Source organism: Cynoglossus semilaevis, chromosome 20, assembly GCF_000523025.1.
Source record: "Cynoglossus semilaevis isolate Cse_v1.0 chromosome 20, Cse_v1.0, whole genome shotgun sequence".
Lineage (NCBI taxonomy): Eukaryota > Metazoa > Chordata > Actinopteri > Pleuronectiformes > Cynoglossidae > Cynoglossus > Cynoglossus semilaevis.
Genome location: NC_024326.1, coordinates 4,827,402 through 4,841,856, shown reverse-complemented (window position 1 = coordinate 4,841,856; position 14,455 = coordinate 4,827,402). Strand labels below are relative to the sequence as shown.

Genomic DNA, 14,455 nt, shown 5'->3' with positions numbered 1-14,455 from the left:
GAAAAGAAATGTTGGTGGGGGGGTTGGGAGAAGGTAGAATGACATTGTCCTTAGTTGCACAACTCCCACTACTTCCTTATAAACTGAGAAACAGCCCTGGATTCAGAAAAAAAAAGCAGATTAACTTATTTCTTCATAAAGGAAAATGCACTGTTATAACCAGCACGAGCAGACGTATTGTTAAGACAAGCTCAGTCAAGGTCCTGGTCACAATAAAACATTAAATATTGAGTAAGGTAATTATTTGAGCCTTGCAATAACATTGGATTATATTTAAGTCTTTGTACTGTACTGATCTGGGAAAGGAACAGAGAGAGGCCAAGTACTAATATAGATGATTAGTCTCTTAATCTCAAAAACCACTGTAAACAACACGTACACAGAGGAACTCGTGTTTTTCTCCACACCACATTAGAATTACTCGTGCAGAAAACGCATACTAGGGAGTATCATTATGTAACAGCACAACACGAGTCCTATGCAACGCCCTCTGGTGGCATTCTGTGAAACTGCAACTCGACATCCTACAAGGAATCCTTTTATAAAGTCATATGAGAGAGGCCACGGCCATTTAAGCAGGCTTTTTGAAAAGCAGGTGATTCATAGATTTGGCCTTTGCCACCATAGAGATTCTGGGAGATACACAGTTTGTGTTCATGAGTTTAACTAAAATAAACAGCGTTTTCTGGGTAACATATGTTACTTCCTTTTTTTTTTTTTTCTCCATTACTTTGTGCCATCCACAGACTCTCTTAAAATATGGTTAACATCTGGAAAATACCAGATTTATTTTATATAACCAAAAAGGGCCAATATAGATAAGAGTTTTGTATTTGTTAAAATAATAAATACTGTAAGTAACTGTATTTTAAAATATACAAGTTAATCTGAGGAAAAAATGCTAGGTTTCATTTATATTCACAGTGATTACTTTCACTATTTAGTATTCCAACCCCCTTGGAACTAGGGAGAGAAAAGACTGGTAAAGATTTCAAGCTGCAGGAGTGACAGAAGTGTGACCTTATTCATTTTGAAGTAAAAACTGAATGTATTCCAACTATTTTTTCCCTTTGTATCGGTCAGTAGTTTAAGGGTGGGAGAAAGAGCTTAAAAATAGAGTTTAGAGTTAACATTTGATTACATGCACACCCAAACTTGACCTCAGTGCAGACAGAAGACAGAAGAGCTTTGTCTTGAACAGCACCAGACTCTAATTAAATAAGTGAAATGATGTTTGTGTGGCACTGCTTTGCGAAAAGAGGAGCACACAAACAACAGTGACAAATACTCTAGAAATATTTTAACCCCTATGCCTTTAAACACAGACAAAAATCCCGAACACTGGGAAAATAAATTATATATACATTCATATTGTTGTTGACAAAAACCTAATTGATTCACTTCACTAACACACAAGTTATATGTGACAGCATCGTTGTGATGTATGCCATGTCTAAAATAGCCGGTGCTTCAATTAGTATGCTGGTTTTTAAAGTCTGAAAAAATGTAATTCATCACTTTCACATTCATTTTTTTGAAAGACTGTGAGCATGAGCACTTGAGCCTTCAGTCCTTGTTTTGTCAACATGGAAGCTAGGCTGCATGTCAATTATGCCTGCAAGCAGTAAAAACACAGAGGACAGCATACAGACCCTGCCCCAATGTTACACAGAAATGTCCCAGTACAATTCTTCGAGTTATAGTGTTGTAGGTATTTTTACAGCAGTGTATTTAACAATTAAACAGGACATTTACATTATGTGTGCAGCTACAAATGTCAACATGCTTAAGGTTCTCCATGTTCCCTTGAATCCATAGGCATATGCATACTGAAAATCCCTTTTTGTATAATATACAAGTCACAATATCTGTACGTGGTTCAGGGCAAGTCTGGGAAAACACTTTTTACAATGTGTGTGTGTGTGTGTGTGTATGCAGTTTTATAAATGAATGAATGAATCGGGGAACGAGCACCTTCCATGCAGCCCTTTCAGGATCTTAATTGGATGAGAGCAATGATTATCATTAGCAGAGGACAGTGAGCTAATTTTAAACATGTGTGCTCTGCATGTGTCTTCTGCTTTTCTAATGAATGGACTCTCCATGTTCCCTTCTGTGATTGTTAATTTCTGTTGCATTATTGTCATCATTATTATTATTAACGTATAAAAAAGATAATTATTAATATAATGTGAACTACTTAAAAACAATGTTTTAATGTGCCAAACAAACACTCTCAACCAGACAGGAAGACTGAGTGCAAGAGAAAAGAGAATTCCAGGAAATTTAGGAAATACATGATATATATTATATCTGGGGAATCCCAAATATGTATGGGCACATCTTCAGATTGTTAAGCAGGATATTACTGGTCTATGGTTGTCTTTCTTTTCCTACATTCTCTCCATTTCCTGCTCTTACATTTCTACTAATAAAGCTCACCTGAAGAAAATGAAGACTCTAAAAGACAAAAGCAGACCATGCTTTATCATTTATGTTTCTTTAAATGGGAGCACAACATGCACACAAGGGATGTTTCTAAACTTCAGTTGTTGAAATAAAATACGGGAAAAAACATTTTAATGTGGTTATTACTCATAAATAGCTAAAAAACAAAGAAAATGCTGTGATCACTTCTGCTATTATTTAAAGCAAAAGAAAATATGTCTTAAACTGATTGTTTCATTTTCTGATTCATGTATCATCTTATTTTGTAAGATGTAAAAAAAAAAAAATTGTAGTAGACTCTTTGTTCATGCCGTGTTGCCTATAAAAGGCTTCATTAACAGTTTTAATCCCACAGAAACAATTAGCCCATGTCTCAGATGAGAAGTGTTGTGTATTTAATAAAGTGTAAAAAGAAACAGCACGTGTCTCCGTTAAAAGGGACAGCTGATCTGTGCCACACTAACTATTACACTGGGGCCTCACTTTTTTAACAGCTTTTATGGTGTGACTCAAAGTCAGCAAGAGCAACAAAGTGGAACAGTGTGTAAAGGTTGGTCGGTGCAGGGCAGAAAAAGGCACTGCTAACTAAACCTTTCATGTCAATACAACTCATACAACAAAGGTCAGTGACACACAAATGTTGCATTGTCTTCACTGCAAAAGATGCCATGTAAAGCACATAAAAGTGGACATTTATTATTAATATCCTCAAAGAAATGAAGAAGAACAGCCAAGCCTTTTTGCTTACCTCTGCCATAATCCTCCTCCTGTTAAAAGACAAATACTAGAGTTACTCCGTTGCTCATGGATACAGGTTATTGAGCACGCATTTAGTATAGTACAGTATATGTGACAAACCATCTTTACTTTAGTGTTCAAACCTACCGGAAAGTAGTGCATTGTTGACTCTGGTGGATATACGATGAAATGCCGCAGGGTAAAGCCGAAGCCTTGGGAAGTGCGTCGCAGAAGCACCGTCTTGGGTCTCGGCCACGCAAACACCTCTTCCTCCCCCGGGTTAGGCAGTGAAGGAGAGTCTGTCGAGCCTCTCCAGTCCGGACAGTCATTCTGTAGCACATCAAATTTGAAGGAAGTGTTTTAGTGAATCATCGAACTCGACAATCTGGCCTAAAATATTATCACAATAAACAGTTGCCTAGCCCTACTTAATCTGTCTTGATTTAACTCTCATACAAAGGAGTGCCGTGCCCTTCAAACCTGTCGTAAGGGACGTCACACGGGCTGTCAGGGTTGGGTATGTACCGGTAACTGATGCCAGGAGTGTGGTAAACAAACATGAACTGTGGTCATTTAGATTCTGATTAAGAAAAACCCCACAAATAGGACACAACACATTCTTAAAATATGAAATATGAAAATGCTGATACGTCAGTACTTGGGTGCTAAATAAAGCAAAAAATTGCATGAAGCCTTTTGTTTTGTGATTTTGGTAGCCTGTTTAGCTAGTTTGCTACCAGATGTACAGTACTTTTCCTTTCCTGTTGGACAAGGAGCTAGCACTTGACGCCCACTCTGTTAGAGTATGCATGACTACTGCAACTTCCTGTGAGATAAGGCGTTTGCACATTTCTTGATAATGTTTCTATATTAATATTTCCATCACATCTCTCTATTCTTCATTATTCTGTCCAATGGTTCACTGTTTTGAACTAAATAATGTCATGCAAAGCGTAGAGATAAGTTTTAACCGTGTTGCGCCAGCTTCAAAGTTAGTAACAGAGCTGAAAGCCAAAATTAGCAACATGCTGCAAAACCGCATGGAAAGAAGCATTACATACTTGTCTTGTCAGGTGCTGTTTGAATGCAAAAATGAATAAGTATAAAAAGTGGCAACGTGACATGACCATATCATCATGTTTATGTTGACTTTTCTAAATGATTAATCAGACAAAAATGTCTCTATATATTAATGGGTATGGTATCAATGATGAATACTAATATTAGTCAGACAGACTCTACTAGTAGATAAGGTACTGAAATAAGTGCGTGTTTGCAACCACATCATTGCCTTTATAGAGAGAAAAGTAATATATGCCAAGCTTCAGGGAGTCTGTGTCTACTACCTATTTATAGTATCACACCTTTGTATGATGTAGTACCACAATACCCACCTATAATTACATAATATTTCTAGTTCCAGTACATATTTCTTAAACACTTTTCTATACATTCTAGTATTTCCACACTATTTTTTTTCCCTCTCACACTATCTCAAACAACCCTCCCCCATACTATCCCCCCGAAGAACAGACTTTCCCCAACAATGTAAGGAATGTGATGAGCATGCATTTGCACTATCTCAGTCTGGGCACATATGTTGAGTAAAATTCAGAAAATCAGTAACACTATGACACAGCAGCCAGTGATAAACACTTTTATCAGACATTTGCACAGTTGTTGCTGAAGGCTCATTCATCTAAACTGCTTTGAACAAAATAAATATCATTAACTGCTTGGACAGAGTTGGGAATAAGCAAAAACCTGGAAAAAAGCACCACCCTATTCATTTAAAGTTATCCGCTCTATGATCTCTGAGCGTCGCATTTATTGTCTTATTCAAAAATGCATTGTGTGCCTGGAGGCGTGTACCAAGTTAAAGCATGTTTCATGTTGCCATCTGCTCCATCCGAGTCCATGTAAACCACACAAGCTCTAAAAGAACAACAACAAAAACAACACCACTTCAATCTGATCACTTCATTTTTATGAGGCAAACTTTGTTTAAGGACAGATAAAATTAAGCTAAGCCTCGACGGGAAGGACATTAAGCACTACTCTAATGGCTTGGGAAACAGCTGCAGGTGCCGCTGACACATATGTGTTTTGATCAAACTGGAGAAACTGGTTTCACTGTGTATTACCAAGCTCTGCTGTTCCTTAATACCTGCATTTCAATGCTAGAGCCCACTCTGTGTGAACCACAGGTGCCTATGAAACATGCAAATCTAAAGCCATACAGTAGTCTGTGTTGTGGCGATATGACAATAGATGAAGTGAATGTCTGAGATGCCTGCATTGCTCCTTTCATGTCTCCGCAGAAGGCCAATCCTGGTCTACTGGATGTGATTTAGCCACTGGTGCACAAGGCAATTTTCAGATCTTTAGATGTGGACAACCAAAGGGGTGTGGGCCTCCTGACAGACACATGCCATGGAGTTTTATCATTACCATGTGCATACTTAATACTACTGTGACATTCCAAGCCAATAAATTCCAGACCCACTATTTCCATGACAGTCCAGCTTCTATTAGTAAAGAGTTTGACAAAGAGAAAGGCAATATCAGAGCTACTTCGTTAGATGACATTAATGATATAAAAAAAGAGTAAATGCATTTGACCCATTAACATTTACAACTTCACGCATATACAGTATTTTAATTACCACATTAAAAATGTTGCACTAGAATCAACCAAAATCACATAGTATAGATAATACGGAGTATCTACACACAAAAAAATCTGTTATATTATCAACAATCTATTACAGTCACTTCCTCCAGTGAACTACAATGCTCTGTGCATTGTATTTTTAATCAGATATACATTTTTTAAAATTAAGCTAGAGAGTAAAGTAAAAAACGTAAAGTAAAAGAGGTAAAGTAAAATGTTTGTGTTTTTTTTTTTATTTCTTTTTCTTTCCAACATCCAATCCATGTCTTACTGTAAAACATATTTAAATCCAGCAAAGTTCCAGCAAACTAAGTGCTGTATACTACAATAAAACATACACATAAAACACTTACCCAGGTCAGAATACCCCAGATACACCTGCTGACTTAAGATCTTTCTGATCCAGCAATACTGGACATTCAATGCTGTTCAAAAGTTGTATCAAAGTGCCTGACTGGAGCACTGGCTCAAATGTTGCTTTCACATCTTAAATTATTTCGAGTAGTTTCCCACAGAAACCAAGTCGTTGCTATAATTATTCACTGAGCACATCATTTACAGCTGTAAAAAGTCCATTAAAAAGACATTAATAGCTGTTTTAGCATTAACCAAAAAGAGTTTAAGTCTATAATCAGGACCCATGTTAGATTAATATAAAAAAAAAAAAATACAGTTAACCTGCTTTGTCCATAAATACCCAGTATAGAGGATTGAAGAGTTTTTTGTATTGTGAGAGGCAACAGGAATTCAGGCCTGTCACAAATATGCAGAATGCTGCTGCTCAATCTGTGAAGAGAAAAAGAGTGGCCATTCCATAGCTTAACACGTATAAGCTGCAGAAGTGCAAAGGTATGTTAACAAGTGAGAGTGTAAAAGCACAAGTCAGGAAGAGTTGCAAACAGCTCAATATATCACTCAACGATAAAGAAGACATAACAAAAGAAAAGCTTAGATTTAAGTTTCATTTATATTAATCATTGTTATAAGAATTGTTTTTCTATGGGACAATTTGACAAAACAGACAGAAGTCAGATGTTCAGTGTTAAACAAATATTCCATACTTTCCAATTCCAATTTTTAAATAATGTAAAGGTAACCTATCACACTAATACATTAGTGTTCAATCATAAGAAAAAATCCTGGCCCTTTACCAAGTACACTTTACCCACTGACCAAAGTCAGCGTCCATTTGTCTCATGTTCACATCGGTGTCTGTGAACATGTGGTCATTTTCAGAGTCACGTATGGTGAGACTGACTTCAGTGGTTTCGCAAACCACTGTGATTAGAAGGCAGCCCTGGCTATGCCACCCACTGACATCAGAAATCGTAGGGGAGGTACTGTACTTGCACAGGTGTTTACACACACACACACACACACACTACAGAGACCTGTGTCTACAGGCTGGCAATGCACAAAAAATAAACCGGGATTTCCAAGTTGCTCACTTTTACCGACAACAATAGAAACCACAGCAGATGGTCATGGTCTGTGTGTCTTTAAAAAAAATGCCAACATCACCAAATGACACATTACTGGCACTGCATGACATCAGCTCTAAAAACATCAGAGCCTTAAAATGCAAGTAAACCTGGTTCTCTGTGGACTGCTACATTCTACACCACATCCAGTTTAAACCAAGCACTCCACTGTGAAAAGCCATAATGACACACATGCTGGGTTCTGGGCATTTTAGCAGGACAAGCTTAGGATTATCATTACTCACAGAATGTAGATGGAAACTGTGCTTTGTGAATGCCGCGGTCCTAAGTAGTAATGTTTAGAGGGGGACAAAGTGCAGTCTTGTGAAATGCTTTAGCTTTCAACTTCAGGTGATCTGGCTTTGCTTTCTTTGAGTTTGTTTAAAATCATTTAGTTTTTGAGGTTTTTTTTTAGATGTTTTACTCACACCTTTTACATTTCCGTGTATAAAGACGAGTACACTTTTAAACACTATGTTAAGTCTCAGAGAAAGCCATGCAAAAGCTGTGTATTGGACCGACCTTATTTGTCAGAATAATAAGTGTTGTTTTGGTGTCAACAATACAACAAACCCACAGATAGTTTGCTGGTTGAAAGAAGATTAAGTTCGCAGGTGTGCAGACAAATAAAATAGTTAATTGTTTTGTAATCAAAGTCTGGTCTCAAGTGATTTACTTTAAGCAAACAGGAGAGTTCTTCAAACCAAATACCACAGGCTTCCATGCCAAGGATGACACAGACTTTTCCTTTCAGAAATAAAGGGAAACTGAATCCCCTCTCACACCCATCTCTTGTGTTTTTCCAGGATGAGACACTGCAGACACAACCATGAGGCAGCGAGAAGTAGCAGACTTCTTCTATCCAATTGAGGGTCAATTTGCCCTTCCGATTGCCATCAGTTAGCCATACGATGCCTGCATGTGGGGGTCTGTAGAAGGCAGTACGCATAAATGAGATAAACACTGAGCTTTAATGAAGATTGTGGGAACAGGGAGGGGTCTGTCTGTCAATAGCCCCCTGTTGAGCTAAGTATGGATCCTGCTTCATCATCCATAATACATTTGAACCCACTATCACTCTTGTTATTTTGCAAAAACAGCAGGGGTGAAGCACAGCCTCTGGTGGAAAAAGTGGAGGAATTTAAGTTAAAGGAGTGACAAGTTATTTAAAGATTGAGCTTATGTATCATACGGCATGCTATAGGCTAACAAGTTTTTTTGTCCGCAGATCAAAAGCATAGTGGTTGCACCAGCCACTTCAGCTGACTTTAAATTTACCACTCAAATGTGTCACTCCTAGAGTTAGCCTGTACATATTACTTTTTTATCTGCGGAAAACATTTTTAATTAGTTAGAAACTTTGAGTGTCACAGTGACAAATCACAGGAGAAATTTGGTTAGTGTTTTTGGAAAAGTCTTCAGTCATTACATTCACAGGGCCATCACTTCCAGGACATCTCAGGACCAACTACAACAACGGGGGTTTCCGGCCCAAAATTAGCACATGAATTGGTTTGTGTGGTAGCCTTAATGGAAAAGCTGCTAAAAGAAGGCTCCGCTGTGACTGCATTTAACCACTGCTTATCCTCATCCCCATCCATCACGATCCCTCAACAGCAGGAGATTTTACAAAGTAACAATCGATATGCTGTGTTTTATGCTTTTCCACAGCCATAGAAACAATGACTCTAAAGAAAATGTTACCTGTTCATTTCGGACTGATTTAATATCGTGTTGATTAATTTCCTGTCACTTGCGCAGCTGTCGGATGTAGGATGATGAGTCTCAGCCTTAACAAAACATTAAAACTCAGCAAACCTGTGACAAATCTTAGAAAAGTGAACATCAAAACAAAGAAAGTAAAGATGCACTGGCAAAATGAAGGGCAGGGCAATTCAACATGACTTGTTACAGGCACAAACAGCTGGGCCAAAGTGTCAAAAACATTACTCCCCCAACACCAAACAGGAGGAGACACACATTGAAAGCCGAGACTGTCACACCCTAAAACCTCTTTTGAGATCAACATGTCAAAAACATGTGTTTAACTTATTTTACATCAAACTCCATGTCTTAGGGTATGATGGAAATATATTTACCTCACAGAAAGATGATCTTGCCTGTCTCTCGCCATCTTCACCTGAATTAATCCATCTTGATGCCATCATTCAACTTCACTCAAAATCCTGCTGTTTGTGCACGCCCCCACATCGAAAAATAAATCTCCACTCAGGACACATGAAAATATAAAGTTCTTCTTTATCCAAATTTAAACTGCCGTGTTTGCTTGACATCTCAGTCTATGACCTGTTTTAAAGATGGAAACAGAAAAAGAATTGTTATTACACCCCTGGGTTACAACATTTGGGTTTTTACAGACAAATCAAGAAGTAACTGCTTATATGTGGCGTCTCAAATTATTTGAAACCCTTCCAAGCCACATGAATCAATAATACAATTGTTGGAGGCACGTAACAGATGCCCATCCATGCTTAATCTCTCTGACATTATGCAACATGTCTTTTAGTAAGGCTAATTTCCTCTTGGGGTTTTTGAAAGTTACATTAACAAATCATCAGGATGTACTGCAGTCCAAACAATAAAAATCAACAAAGGCACATTTTTTCACAAAAAAGTATATTCAAATGTAACACAAATAGTATTACGTAACACAAAAATGCACAAACACAGATATAAAACATCAGAACATTTCAATTAAATTTATTTCATTTAGTTGATTGTGGCAATAATCTTCTTTATTGGTTGGTTGGACATTTGATCCATTAAAACAAAATTATCAGTGTAGTATCGGTGTTACCTATACCTCTGAATGACACTGTTCTTGTGTTTGTTTATGTCCAAAAAAGAAAAACATTAGTTTCTGTAATGGAGGAGCAGAGAAACCAGTCCATATCAACATATTTAGATTTTTTCAAAAACAAAACTCACTTGAAACAATTACCCATTTATTTCTTACAGTTAGTATTGATCAAGTAATTGACTAATTAAAGCATCCCTACACTCATCAATACATAGAACCAAGCCCTTAAATTCAAACATACAAAGGTCAGAACAGATCTGTAAATACTGACGTCACAAAAACACGAGACAGAAAGAAGAGTTACAAATAAGAAACCAAAATCCTAGTTCTAATCTAGGGCTATACCTGGTAATGATGACCAAATATAACACGACAACATGTAATAGTTTTCACTGACAATGTTAATTGTTATTTCAGTTATCATAAAAAGGGAAAACTAAATGTAAACAACAGCAGTACGCGTAGTAATATCAGATAAGTAGATACGCCCTGTTGGATAGACGAGATGTCATCCCCGTTGTTGGACAGCATCACAACTTAAAGAACATTCGTCACATTAAAAATGTTCTATACAACAAAATAAACAAACAAACAGGCGTATTAAATCATGTCATCGTCGTTCTGTTGACTTGGTAACGACAGTTGGTGGTTGTTGTCACTGGCTTGAACAACGTCGTGCAGCGTCAACACTTGCATTATGAATGATCAGCCAACAAGTGGACTCCAGCGAGGAGGTACAGCCAATAAATGCTCGTCATATTTAAAATTAGGTCCTCGCACACCGACAGAAACGAACTTATAACCAACACGTCACTTAGAACTGGGCGTGCGGTTCGGATTTTAACGACAAAGTCCCCTTTTTTACACATGGCGTGACTTTAAATGCCTCTCATTCGGGATCGATGGACCGGGGAGGCACAAACAGAGCGTGTTGTCGAGCTGTTGTTCTCCGTTCAACAAAAAAGCTTCTCCTTTGTTTCTCAGCACAAAGCATCACAGCCCGAATAGTTATTCAAGTAACTAAGTAACTATCCGTATTAAAATATGCAGTGAAGCCCGGCGAAGTGGTTTGTAAATGAAACATAAGGAAAGAGTAAAGCAACAGGCTGTTACGGCGTGGTTAGCACCGATGCTAACGCCTAGAGTTTAAACAAAGTTACCTGTGGAGTTGAGCGGCTTCATCGTAGGCAGGCAACAGCGGCTATGGCTGTCCCTAAAAGTTAGTCCAGTGAGTGAAAGCATATGTCGGCAGCTTCAGCACCGTCGGGAGTCATAATTTAATACATCTAAAGGTCCCGCAGCTTCCCACTGGTTATAACAACGGCTCCTGGGGTTGATGCATGGTGCAGTTTGATGCCTGGAATTTTTTTGCTTCCAGTGTTCCCCACTCTCTGGGAGTCTACCTTCGGAAAACATATATCTCTCAGCCAATCGGATGCGGCGTTGTGCGGCGTTGTACTAGCGCAGACCAATCAGCTACGCGCTTCCAAACACTGAAGCTGCTCTGAAAAGGTGGCGTTGTTTAACCGTACCAACCGAGTTCAGCGTCAGTCCTCAGGGGGTCATTGTGACCATTGTTGTCCAAAACGTGGTACGCGGCCCAAGGATAGGGCTGAGCTACATTGTTAAATTACTATAAAAATAAACAATTCATGTCTAACTTCCAACAAGATTCAAAGAATGTATTCACTTAAAATATATAAATGGAGAAAAAAACTATTTATTTTATTGCATAAGGTGTGTTATGTACAGTATTTTTGTGTGCAAATTTGAATCTGTACAAAGTGTCATTTGTAAGTTGTTTCATGCAATGTTGTGTCAAAGATCAAAAAACATTCCAACAGAAGTGATAGGGAGTATTTATATGGCTCTGTGCTAATATCATAATGAAGATATATCATAAAAATATTTTTATACAGTAATTCTATTAGGAATATATCCATGAAACCTCTAGTAAAGTACTGCATATGAGTGTGTCAGAGCAATAGTTCTAACTCAACCAAAATATTTTCATGATTTAGAGAAGGGCAAAAATGTGAGGACAATTTGGTAAATTTATGTCAAGGCAAGATGAGCTTAAACCAGTTGTTCATGTTGCGCCTTAACTATATTAGGCACTGTTTATCTCTATGAAAGTCTCATGTCCAGAATATATTTTTGTTGTTGATGTACCATAATTACAGGAGCTAACCCCCATTCACTCTTAAATGTGGTAACGTGACTATCATGTATTATTATTTATTATTACTGTTGCATTTTCAAGAAATGATCTGTATCAGTTTCTGGTTTTCAGCTTTTATTATTGGGAACTTGTAACAAAAAAAACAGTTTTGTTTTGTTCTGTGGTCATAAGGAACAAAACATTTTTATTTCCATTTCCATTATTTGTTTTCTTCAGTGTTTGGTAACGTGATCAGGGCGTGTCCACGGTTTTGTCAACGGTCCCCAAGCTTCAGACCTGTTAAGTCTGGGAAGGTCTGACTTTAGAACAGCTTTCCCATGAGAAAAGTAGAAATAAAAGGAAACACCAGCTGAGTTTTTTCTTAAGGTCAGGTTCTGCACAAAACTACCCAGGTTAGTTTCCCAAATCACATAACAAGGCTGGGCCACAGGTCACATGGCTTGGTTCAAAGTGAGGTCGAGTAGTGCTGGCATGTGGATGGCACTATTGAGGAATGTGAGTTGACACATACCACATGGGAAATAATCTGTGCTCTCATCGTGCTGTCATTATACTCCGTAAGAAGATAGTTTGCATTAACGGACACGCCTTCACTACACTCTCAGTCTGAGGCACATTTTAAGCAACGGCCTTAAATAAATGCTCCAATTCTCAGGGCCCCTGACAAATGTTCCCTTTATTCCTGTCCAACATAAGGGACCACCTGTTCTTGGGATTGGCAGCTTTTTGTTACAGAGGTCAGTCCAGGGAGGAGACTTTCACAAAACTGTCCTGTCCAGCCAGTTCTCACACTGGCTCTACTGTGGTTATAAAACTGGAGAAATAAAAGGGTGTATTAAACAACTAGACAAGATTAAAAAAATAAAACTTAAACGTTTTATGTCACTTTTGTTGGTACAAAACTACATGGTCATTAGCTACAATTACCCAGTGTGCACCAACATATTAACTTGATACATTTCTACCAAATAATTAACAATACAGACCTTTTAGGCCTCATTACTTTTTTTTTTACCTCATTACTTCAAAGTAATTCTTTAGTTTTCATTAGCTCCAGTAGACATGGAATTCTTTCACTACTTTATCAGGCACAATGTTGATTCTTTAATCTTTCGAATTTTAATCAGGGCATTGTTTGTGAAGCATTTTCTTTCCAAAGGTCAAAGAGAAGTCACTGTAGTAATCACAGGATTTCAGGGCTGTTTTTTTTTTTCATTTGATTCGGTTAATTCTGCTCAGCACACACTAAACCATGGCAAAAGTGTACTGCATTAACTACATTACTCAGCATTGTTAACTTTAAACAAAAAGACTACATTATTATTGAAAACATCTTAACAGACAGAGTACATCATGTAAACCTATTTCAACTGTTTTAGAAGCAATGGGTATCCAACATTAATAATACAAACCAATGTTTAAAAATACTTTATTCAATGTTAAGCCTCCGGTACCAACAACATGAAGAGGTAGTTAGTGTCATGTGATCTAACTTGTTTTCCTGAGGGTTCAAACAGACAGCAAGTGGAAAAAGTAGCCCACGTCACATCTGACAAGAAACAATCAGAAAATCTTTGCAGCTAAAAAAAATTCCCTTTAATATAAAAAAGACGCTAAGCTGAAGGTCCTTCCATCAGCATGACACACATTGACCCTAAAAATCCAGTACACAATCCTTGTTTTTAATTGTTACCAAAGAAACACAACATTTATTATTGGAAATGACAAATAACAGTATTACAGGAAGAATCCTATTGTCAAAGGCAGTAAACATTAACTGGAATCATTTCTTTGCTCATTTCAGGGTAGAAAAAAAATCCTAAATGTGTTTAAGGTCAGATGTAACAATAGTAGATGTTCTGTAAGTGCATGGAATCTCGAGCTACATGACCAGGCTGGATGTGAGAAGACATCTACAGTATGCAACAGTCCCCATTTTATTTTGCTTTCCTTCCTTTATATCATATATTTCTTCTTGCCGGTTTCACTGATCACACAGATATGCTGCAGAGCGAAGGTAAGAACAGTCAGAGTAGAAAACAAAAAAACATTCCACAATAAAGGTAGAGCACGTAAACGAACGACGAAAGCTAGGGAGTGACATCATACAA

General features: G+C 37.7%; 2 protein-coding genes across 3 annotated transcripts in view; both read right to left on the bottom strand.

Annotated features, from left to right (window-relative positions):
- Positions 1 to 11,643, bottom strand: part of arhgap21b (Rho GTPase activating protein 21b) — a 30,096-nt gene extending 18,453 nt beyond the window's left edge. For both annotated transcript variants that reach the window (XM_008334154.3, XM_008334156.3), the window contains exons 1-4: positions 11,323 to 11,643; positions 9,441 to 9,648; positions 3,334 to 3,516; positions 3,197 to 3,215 (exon numbers count right to left, since the gene is read on the bottom strand). In XM_008334154.3, coding sequence (XP_008332376.1) covers positions 3,197 to 3,215; positions 3,334 to 3,516; positions 9,441 to 9,509 — 271 coding nt within the window. In that variant the 5' untranslated portion in view covers positions 9,510 to 9,648; positions 11,323 to 11,643. The remainder of the gene's footprint in view (positions 1 to 3,196; positions 3,216 to 3,333; positions 3,517 to 9,440; positions 9,649 to 11,322) is intronic.
- Positions 11,644 to 13,756: 2,113 nt separating this feature from the next.
- Positions 13,757 to 14,455, bottom strand: part of prtfdc1b (phosphoribosyl transferase domain containing 1b) — a 6,811-nt gene continuing 6,112 nt past the window's right edge. Inside the window, exon 9 of the mRNA XM_008334152.3 lies at positions 13,757 to 14,348. Coding sequence (XP_008332374.1) covers positions 14,301 to 14,348 — 48 coding nt within the window. The 3' untranslated portion in view covers positions 13,757 to 14,300. The remainder of the gene's footprint in view (positions 14,349 to 14,455) is intronic.